Raw genomic sequence first — 15,599 nt, forward strand, 5'->3', positions numbered from 1 at the left:
GACTGACTGGTCTGTAGTTTCCCAGGTCTTTCTTTTTTCCCCTTTTTAAAAATGGGGGTTATGTTTCCCCTTTCCCAGTCAGTGGGAACTTCACTGGACTGCCACAACTTCTCAAATATGATGGACAGTGGCTTGGCAACTTCATCTGCCAGTTCCCTCAGGACCTGCAGATGCATCTCATCAGGTCTCATGGATTCGTGCACCTTCAGGTTCCTTAGATGGTCTCAAACCTGATCTTCTCCTACAGTGGGTGGTTCCTCATTCTCCCAGCCCCTGCCTTTGCCTTCTGCACGTTGGGCGGTGTGGTTAGAGCCCTTGCTGGTGAAGACTGAGGCAAAAAAAAGTCATTGAGTACCTCAGCCTTCTCCATATTGCAGGTATCACAGGTAACCAGGTCTCCTGTTTCCGCCCACATTTTTCCTAGTCTTCCTTTCATCACTGACATACCTGTAGAAGCTTTTCTTGTCATCCTTGACATCTCTGGCGAGATTTAATTCTATCAGGGCTTTAGCTTTCCTAACCCAATCCCTGGCTGCTTGGATAATGTCTCTGTATTCCTCCCAAGTTACTTGTCCTTGCTTCCACCCTCTGAAGGCTTTCTTTTTGAGTTTGAGTTTGTCCAAGACTTCCTTGTTCATCCATGCAGGCCTCCTCGCATTTTTGCTTGACTTCCTCTTTGTTGAGATGCATCGCTCCTGAGCTTGGAGGAGGCGATCCTTGAATATTAACCAGCTTTCTTGGGCCCCGCTCACTCCAGGGCTTTATCCCATGGTATTCTACCAAGCAGATCCCTGAAGAAGCCAAAGTCTGCTCTCCTGAAGTCCAGGTTAGTGAGCTTGCTGTGCACCCTCCTCACTGCCCCAAGGATCTTGAACTCCCTGGAGAAGGAAGTTAGCATTGACACATTGCAGGAACCTCCTGGATTTCTTATGCCCTGCTGTGTTGTCCCTCCAACAGATAACGGGGTGGTTGAAATCCCCCATGTGCACCAGAGCTTGTGAACATGAGGATGCTCCTATCTGTCTATAGAAGGCCTCACCTGCTCGGTCTTCCTGGTCGGGTGGCCTATAGTAAACCCCCACTATAATGTCACCTGTCCCTGCCCTCCCTTTAATCCTGACCCATATGCTCTCAGTCATTTCCTCATCCATCCCCAGGCAGAGCTCCATGCACTCCAGCCGGTCATTGACATAGAGGGCTACACCTGCACCTCATCTCCCCTGCCTGTCATTCCTAAAGAGCCTGTTTCCTTCCGTTCCAATACTCTAGACACAGGAGTCATCCTACCACGTCTCTGTGACGCCAATAAGCTCATAGCCCTGCAGGCGCGTGCACATCTCTAACTCCTCATGTTTATTCCTCATGCTACATGTGTTTGCACAGAGCCATTTAAGTTGGGCCCCAATGAAGCTGACTTACTGCCTGGAGTGGCTGGAGTTCCTTTGGGTGCACTCCAGGTACTCTCCTGCTGACCTGTGATCCTTCTCCAGACTCTGGGCATCTACTGCTGGCACCGGCATCAAACTGGTAGGAGTGGAATGGATTGTGGTTCCCCTCCACCAGCAACTTTATAGTCTAAAGCCCTCTTCATGGATAGACTTCATCCAGTAAAGCCCTTAAAGTAATGTGGCAAAACAAAACCACCACTACCCAATAAAACAAACATGCCCAGATAACAGATACAAGGACAAAAGGACCCGGTTAATAGGGGAATACTCCTGAGAAAACAACGGCTGAACCCTGAACACTGAGGCTCAGTGGAAGATCTGCAAAAGATAAGCCCAGGAACTAAAATTGTAACTCCGTTGGATATTTTAAAAATTACTAATTCAATAGCAAGACCAGTTTTATGGCACCCTGTAAATTCCATTCCTCCTCCCAACCATTTTATGCACTGATACAATGAATGGTCCATCTTTTTTATTTAGATTTAAAGTTTGCTATTGTGTTCCAAACCTGAAGAAGACCTGGCTTCGTACAACAAAAGATACTATTTTTACTTACAAACATGGCCACACATACACCCACTGGATCATCGCAGCAACAAAAGCATAGTTACCTTCTGTGTTATCCTCCACTAGGAAACATTTGTGGGGTACCTATTTTACTCCTTCGTCTCTCTTTTTTTGTGTTGCAAGATATCTCTTTCCTCCACACCCTAACATTTTCCATCACATACCTGTATGACCATAGTTTTTCTTCTCGCATCTTTTTGTTCCCTATCTCAAATACAGTTCCTAGTTTTCCACATCATCTTTCTTTCCAATTTCCCCTCTGTTGCAAACGCAATTTGCTTTTCCCCAACGTAAAACTCCCACAAGGAATGGTGTTAAACAAATTTAAAGAACATCCATAAGCATGTCAGAAAGACCCATGCAAACAGTTCTCGTCATGACACTCGAAAGGTATGTCCTAATACTGAATTCAATGTGCTTACCAAAAGACCATTCATACCACTCCACTCACGCTGAAGGTGAGTTCAATCAGCTCTTCCAACAAGATCAAATTTCCTAACAGTACATGCTAGAGGATTTGTTCTCTCAAATTTCATGCTTAAGCTCCTGTGCAACAGAAAGCCATCATCTTCATAAATGAAACCAGGTGATCCAATGAAATTATTTATTACTGTTCCACCAACATGAATATCGAAACTTTTACAAGTGTTCACCAAGAAGCAAAACTAGGTCACAACAGTATTTTATCCACGATTATGAAGACATATGCAATCTTCCATAAAAGAATTCAGTTCTGTTGAACATTTTCATGAGTCCATGATAAATGTTTCAAAGTCCTGGTCTAAGTCTGAAACAAGGGCATCCACAAAATCTTCAACTGAAGGTGATTTCTGAAGCATACCTACAAAACCAAGACAACAGACCCTTAGCAAGAATACTATGACCCTGAAAGCTGTGTCAATAATAATGTTTATCACGAACTAACTTTTAATGACACAATACAACAGAAACGGCTATCATGTTTCTTTGTCAAGAAATAAATGGAATTATAGTGTATAGGGATTATTTAATTTTTCAAGCTACCTGTTACACATTATCAGAGAATTGACAGGTTTCAAGACTGTTAACTGACTTTTATCGTTACAATCTTGCTTAAGCAGGGGATTAAATCCATTTTAAAGCAATGTAACCATAGACTCAGTAATTTCCAAATGAGCGGGTATCTAAATCCTTATCTGCTGAGCCCCAGGTGTGGCAGAGCCAGAAAAAACAACATATTTTCTCAAAGTGTTACACACCTCAAAAGCATTTAATTTAGTATTTAATGTACAAATACCTCTGAAATTTTTCACGAGGCATGAAACATACCCAAACAAAATAATTTTCAGTGCACTGCAGTTTTAGTTTAGCTTTTTTACAGTAACAGGACTTACCTTTTACTAAAAATTTTAATTAGTGCATCTGTCAGCTGCAGCATATGGCTACAGAATAACAGACAGGGAAATTAGCATAATGAAGAATCATGCTCAAGTACTTTGTCAGGTAATTCTACAAACACAGCAGTAAAAATCTCACACCTTGCTCCCCAGAATCCCAGTTTTTACAAAGCATGAGAATATATCCTGTAAATTATTTTCAGATGTTTCTTTGTACTTAACATTACGTTAATGTTGGTCTTTTCGCTGCTATTAACATTTTCAAGATTATATATGGAAATTTACTGCATTACTTGTACCAGAAAAAAAAACAGTACAGCTGCCAAATAATGTAAAATTTCATCTTTGTACTTCTTTGAAGTAATCTGTTCTTTCTGACAACTGCCAATGTAAATATAACCTTGTTCTACCCTTTTTGATCAGCATACCTACTGAACATAATTTTATATTCTCTCACATCCTCAACAATATTTGCTTTCAGTGGAAATTATAATTGCATGCTGCTAAAAGACCGGAATCTTTTACTATAACACAATGATTCAAAACCCACCAGGAAACAGACCGGCTCGAGGTAATTTTGTGTGAGCAACCAAAAAGAATTTTCTTGCTAAGACCTCACAGAATCCCATTTCAATCTGATTTAAACACACATTGCAACTGTCAACAGAAACCGCCATGACCCAGTAGATTAATAGCGAGGGCTAAAAGGAAAACAAATCTCATACTATATATAGGTTGACTGAAATGCTGTTAAATAAAGTTTGCATCAAGCTATTTTCAAAATGAAAGAGAACAGAATTAGTATTTCCAAATACTTGGTAGACTTGTCATCTACTCTAATGTTAGTAAAATTACTGTGGCATTACTTCTAGTTCACAATGAAAAATGGCTTGCTATATGCGAGGTTGAGAAACAGATGGGACCAGATACCAGCTACTAATCCAACCTCCCCAGAGAGCCATGGCCTTTTGCAGACTCCCTGTCTCTCAGGTTCCTGAGCGGGCTGGCTGAGGAACATGCGTACTTGCTCCCTAGAAGCCTTGGGAGAATTCCAGTTTAAACTTCTATTATTTTCCCGGAGTTTTCTCAGAAGCGGAGAGAACGCCTTAGGAAGGTGACATGGATGGCATCCCACTGGAACAGGTACTGTCACGCATGACTACTGGAGCTTCATCTTAAACTCAGCTGGAGTTGTCCAGTCCCAACAGTGCAATTCATTTTGCCTTTTTTTGGCCCCATTTTGCCTCAGACGTTTACATCTGAACTAACTGACTCTAATTCCGGAGACTGAACAGTAGGAAGACCTTACTGGGTGCCACTCTGACCTTCTCCCGAGGTCTACTTTATGACAAGATGAGTTGTGCCTATGAAGAACCTACTTTTCCCTGTATCCCAGAAAGGAAATCTGGATGACTAGCTCAGGTATAAAAATATCAATGGTGAAATTATTCATTCCTTCCAATTTTTAAGATGTAGCTCTATAAAAGAACTGTTTTTCTATAGCCAATATGCCCTTTTCTATCAGATACCAATATGGAAGGACAACTGTAATGCTGCTGCATAGACAGTAAATAAAGATGGACATAACAGACATAACCACTACTCCCCAAGCTGCAAAATACAAAAAACCCCTTCCAATACTGACTTTATAAAAAAAAAAAAAAAAACAGCCTAGATGATGCTTAGCCAATTGTTTTGACACACCAGAATTTATTCTGCTGTGGACAATTCTTAAAAGTATGATTACCACTACATTGCAAAAGAAGAAAAGCTAACAGTGCAATGATTAAGGGGAAGAGAAGAGACTCATGCTGGGATTATCTTCAAGTAGATTTAATTTCCCTCTTACATAAAATTTTCAAATCATAACAAAAACATTCCAAAATGAATAAAAGAAACATAATTAACTACAGTACGCTTGGATGTATTTTAGTGCAGCTGAATACAGTCTTACCAAATCTCACTCAAAATGCAATACAAATTGCATTCATTTAGACTCCACATGGTTTGTTTTAAAAATGTAGGAGAATTCAAAATCTTTCTGGCAAAAGTGATGTGGAATCACCTCCTACCCAGTAGTTCCAACTTTTGATAATACAAACAGATTTCAGATTTCTTGCATTAGTGGTCTACTGCACTGCTATTTTCCCATCACTGACATCAAAAGCAGACACTAGCAGAATTTGCTTTTGCAAGGGAAGGATGAAGAGTAACTGAGGTCATTGCTGAAGAACTCCTACTGCAGTAAAATGATCATGCCCTCATGAAATAAATAACTACAGATTTTAGAGTAGACAACTCCAAAAGAAACAGACACTGATGGCATTTCCGTGTTTTAACCTCTTCCTCTACACAGATGTGTTGAGAATGGTCATGTCTCCCTTTAGACTCCATTAAAATATATGAAAGCAAGATCAGCTTTGATATATTGTAAGTACTCAGCACTTCAGTCTAAATGATTTAGTAAGATGTCCACAAGGTCTGATGGTTGCAGTTTTAAAATCTAGGAGTGTATTTTATACGTTCAGCCCAACTCCTATTTCAGCTCAGTCTCTCCCAAGCCTAAGGCAACTGCACAGCTTATCTCCTCTGCTTTGACGTTTTCTTTCGCATTACAGCACTGCGGTTAACCACACCCTTTTGAGAGATGGCTAGCTATAACCTACAATCACTGAAAATTGGGAGAAGAATAAAGCCTGTGGCAAAATTTGGCCTCTGCCCCTTTGGAACACTAATTATTTTGGGTCCGTGTAGTTTGAGTTAACATATGTTGCCATTCACATCACCGCTTAGGATTTATGCATATTTCTTACACTTTCAAAGAGACATACAATCGTTCTCTGAAGATTTTCACAGCCTCTTGCACTGGAACAAATGCGTGTTTATTTACAGATTCAGTTGATTACCATGCATGCACACAGCTAAATATGTCTGTCTGCAATGTAACACAGCGTTAACAAATCAAGAACGCAACTTCCCATATATTTTGCACGAGGACTTCTTCAGTGACTGCATCAAAACTGCAGGAGAAGCACACTCCAGGATATATTCCATGCTCTCAGATCCCAGATCATCCAACCCCGTACTTTTCACACTGCAATTCACTTTCTGCCTATGCACCTGGGTTTTTTTTTCCAGTCAGGGAGTGCCAAGGGAGAGAGAGAGAGATGGTGCACACCTCAAACTTGTACAGACCTGCAACCAGCACACAACTGGGCCTGGAAGGGACACCTGGGTTACATATCTTTAAAGGAATTTGGAACCCCTAATGCCACGGCGTCATGGGAAGGAGAGGGTCTGCAAGAGCCATGTGACCAATCCAAAATGACAGAGGAATCAAGTTCTTCTCAAACTGTATTTCCTCTCTAAGGGAAAAAAAAAAAGGCAAGCCTCTTGAACAAAGCATTGTTCACTCATTTTTTAATTGCTCCTGCTATCCACATTTGTAACTGTTTCTGTATTTTGTAGATTATCAAAGGGATAAGATAAAAGGGGTCACTTCAGAAAATGTTAAAAAAGGTTTCATAAAGCCTTTGTGTTGTTTTTCTTTCAAATGGAAACAAATGCCAAGAGAATCAAACCCAAACAACAAAAAAAGTATATTGTGTTTTCTAATTAAAGACTAGTCCAAACAGGAATCTTGTCGGTAACTCCACCGGATGGCAGGTCAGATCCTTTATCTTCCCTAATCAGTACATCTATGGAATCACATGGGAGAAAGATGAAAAGCTAGGGTCATATCCAAACACAAAAGAAAGACAATAGACAGCTTCTGAGAAGAAAATTATAACAAAGAAACTGTATAAATGAAATGTGCTTGTGAAGTTACCTGTTATCAGACAGTCAATGAATGTGGCTAACTTCACAATGAGATACAGAAGCACTTCAAGGGTGAGGCTCCATACGTGCATCCAAAAAGCAGACTTGTACAAGCCCATTTCTTTATATAAAAAAAAAATTCCTGAAATAACAACCTACGGAACTTAAGGTTTTTGAAATACAGCACAGAATCCGGACTGTTTCCCTGAAGAAGAGTAAAATGACAAGCTTTTAAGTTTGGTGGAATCTGTCTTTAATCAGGAATCCATCTGGTCATCTGCTAGGGGAGCGCAGTTTTGCAACTGATGAAAACTAACAAAAGATGGAAATGAAGTACTCTGGAACACTTGTAATGAAAAGGAAAAAATGCAGCAAAATGAGTCAGAGGCTGATTGAACCTAAGCAAATTAAAGAACAAGTAACTGCTCTTACTTTTCTCCTTAAGTTCTCAATTTTTGCAATAAATACAGAGCAATTAAGTATAAACATATAATAATCTTTCCCATCATGTGTTCTATGTTTTAACCTCAAATAGTCCCAAACAAGCAATCAAACTATTAACTTGTCAAAAGACCCAAGTCACCTTAATTTCATTTTTCAGGCAGTCATTCAAGCACGTTTAAGTTTTGCACTGTCTACAAATGAACATCACAATATGCACAGGCAAGGAATCTGCTGATGAATTCTGGTTATTTTTATGAACTTGAGTATCTTTTAAAATTTCTGTTTAAAGTAATATTAAAGAAATACAGAGTATAAAAGTGAAATTCTGAATGCAAAAGTGGCCAGGGGAAGCAAGGAAGATGTACTCTTGATGGAAGAGGATGAGATCAGGGAATACTTAAGCAAACTGGACATACATAAACCCACAGGCCCTGATGGGAGGCACCCACGAGTGCTGAGTGTGCTGGCAGATGGCATTGCGAGGCCAATAGGACACGGGGTAACGGTTTTAAACTGAAAGAGGGTAGATTTAGATTGCATATCAGGAAGAAATTCTTCACTGTAAGGGTGGTGAGACACTGAAACAGGTTGCCCAGAGAAGCTGTGGATGCCCCGTCCCTGGAAGTGTTCAAGGCCAGGCTGGATGGGGCTCTGAGCAGCCTGGTCTAGTGGGAGGTGTCCCTGCTCATGGCAGGGGGTTGGAACAAGATGATCTTTAAGGTCCCTTCCAACTCGAACCATTCTGTGATTCTGTGAACTCTCAGTAATCTTTGATCTATCACAGCCACTGGGAGAAGTGCCAAAAGACTGGAAAAAAAGCAAATGTCACTCCTATCTTCAAGAACGGCAAGAAGGAAAACCCAGGGAACTACAGGCTGGCCAGTCTCACCTCAGTCCTTAGGAAGGTGGCGGAGCAGATAATCCTGGAAACTATTTCCAGGCTCATGAACAACAAAAAAATTATCCAGAATAGTCACCAAATATTCACCAAGGGCAAGTCATGCTTAACCAACGTGATAATGATATATGATTAAACAACTGGCCCAGTAGATGAGGGAAGAGCTGTGGATATTGTCTACCTGGACTTCAGCAAGGTTTTTGACATTGTCTCCCGTAAGATCCTCGCACAGAAGCTGTTGATGTATGGGCTGGATGAACAGACAAGTGAGGTGGTTTAAAAACTAGATGAATGGCCAGGCCCAGAGGGAGGTGATCTGTGCCACAAAGTCTAGTTGAAGGCCAGTAACTAGTGGTGTACCCCCAATACTGGGTCCCTGTTTAATGTCTTCATTAATCATCTGGATGATGAGGCAGAGTTCAACAATGAGAAGTACAAAGTCCTGCACCCAGGCAGGAACAACCCCAGGCACCAACATATGTTGGGAGCCACCCAGCAAGAAAGCAGCTTTGCAGAAAAGGACCCGGGGGTTCTAATGGACACCAAGCTGAACATAACCCAGAAGTGGGCCCCTGCCGCAAAGAAGGCAAATGGCAACCCGGGCTGCGTTAGGCAAAGTATTGCCAGAGTTTGAGGGAGGTGATCCTTCCCCTCTACTCAGCACTGGTGACACCACACCTGGAGTGCTGCATCCAGCGCTGCGCTCCTCAGTACAAGAGAGACATGGACATACTGGAGAGAATCCAACAAAGGGCCACAAAGATGATGACGGGATCACAGGAGAATCTCTCCTATGATGAAAGGCTGAGAGAGCTGGGACAGTTCAGCCTGGAGAAGAAAAGGCTCAGGGGGATCTTACTAATGCATATAAATACCTGGAAGGTGGGTGCAAAGAGGATGGAGCCAGGCTCTTCCCAGTGGTGCCCAGTGACAGGACCAGAGGCAATGGGCACAAACTGAAACACAGGAGGTTCCCTCTGAACATCAAGAAACATTTTTATCCTGTGAAGGTGACCAAGCATTGGCACAGGTTGCTCACAGAGGTTGTGGTGTCTCCATCCTTGGAGATGTTCAAAAGCTGCCTGGCTATGGTCCTGAGTAACTGGCTCTAGGCGGCCCTGCTTGAGCAGGTCCTAGATGACCTCCAGAGGTCCCTTCCAACCTCAACTATTCTGTAATTCCTTAATTCTGTGAAAATACCTTGAAAAACCTCTGCCATTTTTTGTAAATCATAGTCTGTGCTCATATTACCAGTATCACTCATACTAATGCTGACACAGAGGAGTTACTGCCGTCTCGTTCTCCTATCACACGTGAACAAACACACCAGCAAGTGCGCTACAGTTACTGACCTTAAAGTGATACACAGTTCTGTTTAGTGGTTTATGGATTTACTGATTTAAAGAAAAAAATTTAAAAAAAAAAATCAAACTGCATATCTTTTATACATAGATTTTTTGGTCACATCATAATGGTCACATTAATGGTAGAATAATGTATGTACAGCCATTCCTTAAACATAGCTACCTTGCTCTCTTTTTCAAACACCAGGCTGCATAGCTATTGCCTCTTCATCATTTACCATTGATCCTGACGACTCACCGACGAACTATCTGCACTAAATGAATTGAGGACTATGAGGACTATGAATATTGAAATGCCTAAAAAATGTTAATTACTGCATTATTAAAGTTAAACTTGTTTGTGTGCTTTCACTGTACCTTGCCAGACTTCATCATATTTGGATTTCCTTTAAACTTAAAATAAACTTGGAATTTCCTGGATTATGATGCCACTTTTTCAGATTAATTTCAGTAACGAGTTTTACCCAAAATAACTGATGCATATGCTCAACCCCAAATAGATTGTACCATGTTCCACTGTGTTCTCTCACATGCAAGAGGGACAGCCAGCTGTACTTCCATAGATTTTATATAAGTCATCCACAGATGAATTTTGCAAACTTCATTCAAATACTACTTGATTCAAGGGAGCACACTGCCAGCAACTTCAACATAGCCTCTAGGACATTTCAAGAAGGTTCCATGCTCAGTAAAATTAAAAATACATCCCAGAAATAGAAGAGATGATAAGCATAACTGCTGTTTAAAAACATTTTTTCTTTCCCTACTAAATGACTTACAATAAAAATTGGATTTCCTTGTATAGATGTACGTTCTTGTCTTGCAACTACTCAATCCACAATTTTGGGCTACAGTTTTTTGAGGTTACAAAGACTCTTCAAAAACAGTAAACAAAGGCAAGTTTGCAAAGTCATGCTGAAAGAAAACTAACCTTGCAGATCAGAAATATAAATAGACTAATCTAGAGAATATATAGTTGCTTACTATATGATGAGTCTAAGGAGAGCAGAGGTTATGGCCTCAAATATAAACAGATGGGTTAAAGAACTGAAAGGCTCTAGTTATGAAATTGTGCCAATCTCATGATGAAATACAGACACATTACCACTGTCTTCCTTATCTGTAAGAAAAAAACCCACAACCTCCATTCTACCAAACTGGAGTGAACAGAGGTCAGCGGATTAATATTTACCCCTAATATTAAGAATTTCAGAGTGAACTGAAAGGTGCCCCATTAGATGGGGCACTTGCCAAGTGCTCATATCAGGAACAGCAACATTAATGCAGAAAGTTTGGTTTGCATATTGCAACACTATAGAGGAAAGTCTTTATCCTGGACTCATTGATAGATTTGAGATAAAGTCACCAGTTTCTCAAACTTGTTTCATTCTCCTGTCATTTTTTTTGCTTAATATACGAAGCATAGTATTTTTGCTATTGCTATGAATGCTTTTTGAATTTTCCAGACTAAAAAGACAAATATGGTATTGAGAGGAATAATGAACCGTTTCTTTATTACAGTCTTCAGACTTCCATTTTGTGAAACACGTACTCAAAGTACTGATACAACCAAAGCTATTTTGATGATGCTAAAATGACGTGGCCAAAACAAGTTCAAATTCTTGTATACAAAATAACCAGATCTAGTATGAATTCCACATATGTAAAAGTTACTCATTTTTTGTACCCCAAAATGGTGTCATCTATCTTCCTTCAACTATATGATACTGTTATTCTGAATTCTTTAGACAGCCTTGTAATACAACCACTTCCAATGCTTCACCCCAACTATATGTGTGTGGTTTTATTCTGTGTATCACAAGGAGTTCTACTGACCATGAAACAAAGTTGACAACCAGTCCACTTAACTAAATACATGAACAAGTTTTCTTTCATAAATACAATGGCAATCATAATTAAACTAAAAAGATAAATTGGGAAATGCAGTTAAATTATTTCTTCCTTGAGCAAGAGAATAAAACAGTTCAAATTTTTTTCTACCTTGAACCATAAGTATGGGCTCTTTTCCACCGCCGTGTGCCAGCATCTCTCTACGATAACGCTCACCCATTGCCCTGGAGAAACACAGATGTTAGAGCCATCTGCAAACACAACCTGCTCAGCTTTCAGTCAAATTTGCTTCTAGGATCCCTACAGAACTCCGAGACAGAGATCAAATGAAATTTTCCACTCTGAAACAATGACTGCCTTGATTCCATGTTGACTCCTCAAATTCAAATTACATTTAAAATTACACTATGAGTAACTGGACAAATTTTATACATATGAATATGTGTTGGTGCTTATAGAAGTTAATTTGTGAACAACATTTCAGCCTTCATTGCTCCAAGGGGATAAGTTGCTCTGTTACAATGCTCTGAACATTCACCTAGGATATAAGAACCCTTACAATTTGTGATCTCACAATTTACTTTTTAATTTCACCAAGCAAAATGAGTAGCATAGCTATACTTAGCTTTGAAGTTGGTGACATGAAGCTTGCTTAATACCCGCAGTTGCTTTGATTTCAATAGAAAATTACAAGTAACTAGGCATCTATGAAAATCAAGCTCTCTAATTACATCTAAATATGGATTTCAGTGCCTCACAACTGGCACACCTGTATTTTAAAACATCGACACGAATTTTTTTGCACCAATGAGCATGTCCCAAAGTACACTTTATATCTGTTTTTTAATCCTCTTAAAATCAAGAAAAAGGCTAAAAACTAATTGTCACTAAAAAAGCCCATCAGCCTATGTGGCCCCATTTGTGTCATGTTTTCCAGAAGCAAGTAGCACGACACTTGATTCTGCTTAATATTTTCTCTGGTTTTACCTATCAAACGGGTCCTGAGCAAAACACTGTTTCCACACCATGGAGGCAACAGCCCTAGACATGAGGTAGGAGTAATATTTGGCACCATAGCCCACAAGATGACTGAATCGCAGCTGCCAGGCCTGTAAGGAGAAAACAAACAAAAAACAGAACAGAAGTTATCTTTTAAATCCTTTAAACTGTTCGGCATTTTCTGAAGTATGATGGAAGAAATCTGCTACTTTTAATGACAAACAGTTAAAAAAAAAAAAAAAGAAAACACCAACCACCACCAGAAATCCCAGAAGGAACGCATCCTTTATTATAAGAAGCATTTTTCAACCTAAATACTGTATATCCAATATACTGATCATCACAATTGAAATTATACACAAATAGGGTCTGAAAGAGAGAAAACCGAGCAGTAAGAAAATGTATTCATATTTGATAGTAGCTGTGTTGTTGTTCTTGTCTTGAAAGAAAACCACAACTACGTTATTACAAGTAACACCACATTTTATCATTTTCCATATGAATAAGTGCAGTGTCACACTTGGAAAAGTTCAATCCATAAACTTTTCCCACAAACAAAATTATAATAGGGACCTGCATTTAATACTATAAAAAATACAGTTTCCCATATGCCAAAAAACTCAGAGGTAGACAAATTACATCCACATGCAATGTCATTGTTCACAGATTTGTTTGCACATTTTAAAATGCATATATATAGCAGATTATCATCTGTAATTATATTGTTATTCATTTATGTATTGTTACTTGGCTTTATGACTCATTCCAGTGATGGTGGACTCCTTTTTTAATGCCGTTTGGTGTTGACTGTTTACTTATGTTTTCTTAGCAGAGAAAATCAGAAGTATCAGCCTGACTTTTACAGGAATAAAAATACTTTTTTTTTTTTTATTTTCCTGACTATAACAGAGTAATTTTAATTGGGAGAGACCTCCGAAGGTCATCTGGTCCAACCCTTGCTCAAAGCAGAGCCAACTTTAATGAGGTTTCTCACGGCTCTGTCTAAAGTCTCAGCATCTCCAAGCATGAAGATTTCATCACCTCTCTGGTGCAATGTGGAAAGGCAAGCAGGTCCAAGCTGAAAAGACATGATTTCCCAACAGATTTGGGCATATTTTTTGAACTGAAGATGGATGAATGTATAGATGAAGGAGTGAGAAATACTCTGCCCTTTCGGCTCTCTGAGGAAACCAAAAAGGAGACAAGTCCCATATCTTATTTGTCCTCCTATCCTAAGTCAAAGCTCCTAACATTCTTGTGATACGACTGTTGTCAAGATTTTTGTAGGTACTATAGGAAACAGAGTTTTATAGAGGAACTAGAAGATAAACAATAAAGTAGCATAACAGATGTTTTAAATTTAAATCCATGGGCTGTCAGATGCTTGTTCCTATCCTAGAGTCAATGGCTGAAATTCTGAGGCAGCCAAACAGGAAAGTGAAGGGGCATTAACAGTTTTCCAGAACTATTTATCTTTAACGGTGATTCTTTATCACACTGTAAATAACAATCTCCTGACTTTTGACAGCTGAAATAAACTATGTTTCCTTCTTCATGAAAGAATCATCATCTTATTCTCCATTAGCCAAGTCAAAGATATATGTGTATGTTAAAAAAAAAAAAGACCAACTGAGAGGGTGGAAAAAGAATTTGGCTTTTTCATCAGCCTTTTTACCTTAAAAAAGGCAGCAGACAGTGGCCTGTAATCTAGATAATTGTGAACAGCTGATGAGAAACAAAGTTGTTAGCTCCCTTTTCTAAGCAACACCTACAAATAAAAGTTCTCAAAGTTAGCTGTAATTCAGCCATTCAAAAGCTACTTTTAACAAGATGGTTATCTCCACCCTAAGACAGGTGTCCCAACCAGATGGAATTTGCCATGGGTGAGTAATCGAGCCTCTACTGGTAGCTTACACAACTAGTTTAAAGTTGGAGCAACAAAGTTATAGGAAATGAAAAACTGTCTTGTCTTCAGCTTTCTGTGGGTCTTGATGCATGATGCAAACTCTTAAGAATGATTAACTTTTTTTTTCTTTTCTTTAAGGTAAACAGCAACTGAACCATATCTCATTGTAATGCAAGTATGTAAAAACATTCAGCTTGGATACAGATTCTCCAGTTTGCTCTGAAAATTATTATGGTTGCCGTGTTTACACTCTATAGCTACAGTTTTTCTAACTAGTCCCTTAATTATAACCATAATCACTAAACTAAAAGCACATTTTGAAACAGATCAGAGAGCCTACATTTTTAGAAGACTGAGCAGGAAAACTGTCAGTTTTTATTTTTTTGTGTGCTAAGTTTTCAAAGTTAGAATTAAATGTTTCGACTTGAAAGTACAATTCACTCAGGAATGTGAAAAGCATTACTGATGAATTGGTTTCACATACTCAGAAATTTAAATAATTTCCAAACAGGTCATTGCAGTGAAAAATCCAAGTTGCTTTGTCTGCTACAAACAAAAATAATTTCTATGAGCTTGACATAGAGAAGATTATTTCCACCTCTCCCATCAGAAAGGAATTATTTAAATGTATCATATAAGCTGTAACTAGGACAGCATGTTTTCCTCAACAGCTCAGGTTACAGCTTTCACATTAAATGCTCTTGCTTTTAATGGTCTGCACCTAAAACAGCTCGTCTGCACTTCCAGGATGACCAACTATTCCATTCATCTGGTTCCTTGAAATTCTCTATCTCAAGTAAGCAAGGAGAAAAGAACATCATCTCAGCAACCTGTCCAAGACCAAAAGCTTGATTCAGAGTCTGCACCTAAACCAGCCCTCAGTACCCTCTGTTCAAATAGAAGACATTTTGTTTGACCTCGTCTTTG

The 15,599-nt window shown here is 39.3% G+C and overlaps 1 protein-coding gene across 1 annotated transcript in view; it reads right to left on the reverse strand.

Moving 5' to 3' along the window:
- Positions 1 to 2,605: 2,605 nt before the first annotated feature.
- Positions 2,606 to 15,599, reverse strand: part of MIPEP (mitochondrial intermediate peptidase) — a 74,767-nt gene continuing 61,773 nt past the window's right edge. The window contains exons 17-19 of the mRNA XM_063331284.1: positions 12,755 to 12,876; positions 11,918 to 11,991; positions 2,606 to 2,856 (exon numbers count right to left, since the gene is read on the reverse strand). Of these exons, the coding sequence (XP_063187354.1) occupies positions 2,762 to 2,856; positions 11,918 to 11,991; positions 12,755 to 12,876 (291 nt within the window). The 3' untranslated portion in view covers positions 2,606 to 2,761. The remainder of the gene's footprint in view (positions 2,857 to 11,917; positions 11,992 to 12,754; positions 12,877 to 15,599) is intronic.

The sequence above is a fragment of the Chroicocephalus ridibundus genome, chromosome 1, assembly GCF_963924245.1.
Source record: "Chroicocephalus ridibundus chromosome 1, bChrRid1.1, whole genome shotgun sequence".
NCBI lineage: Eukaryota > Metazoa > Chordata > Aves > Charadriiformes > Laridae > Chroicocephalus > Chroicocephalus ridibundus.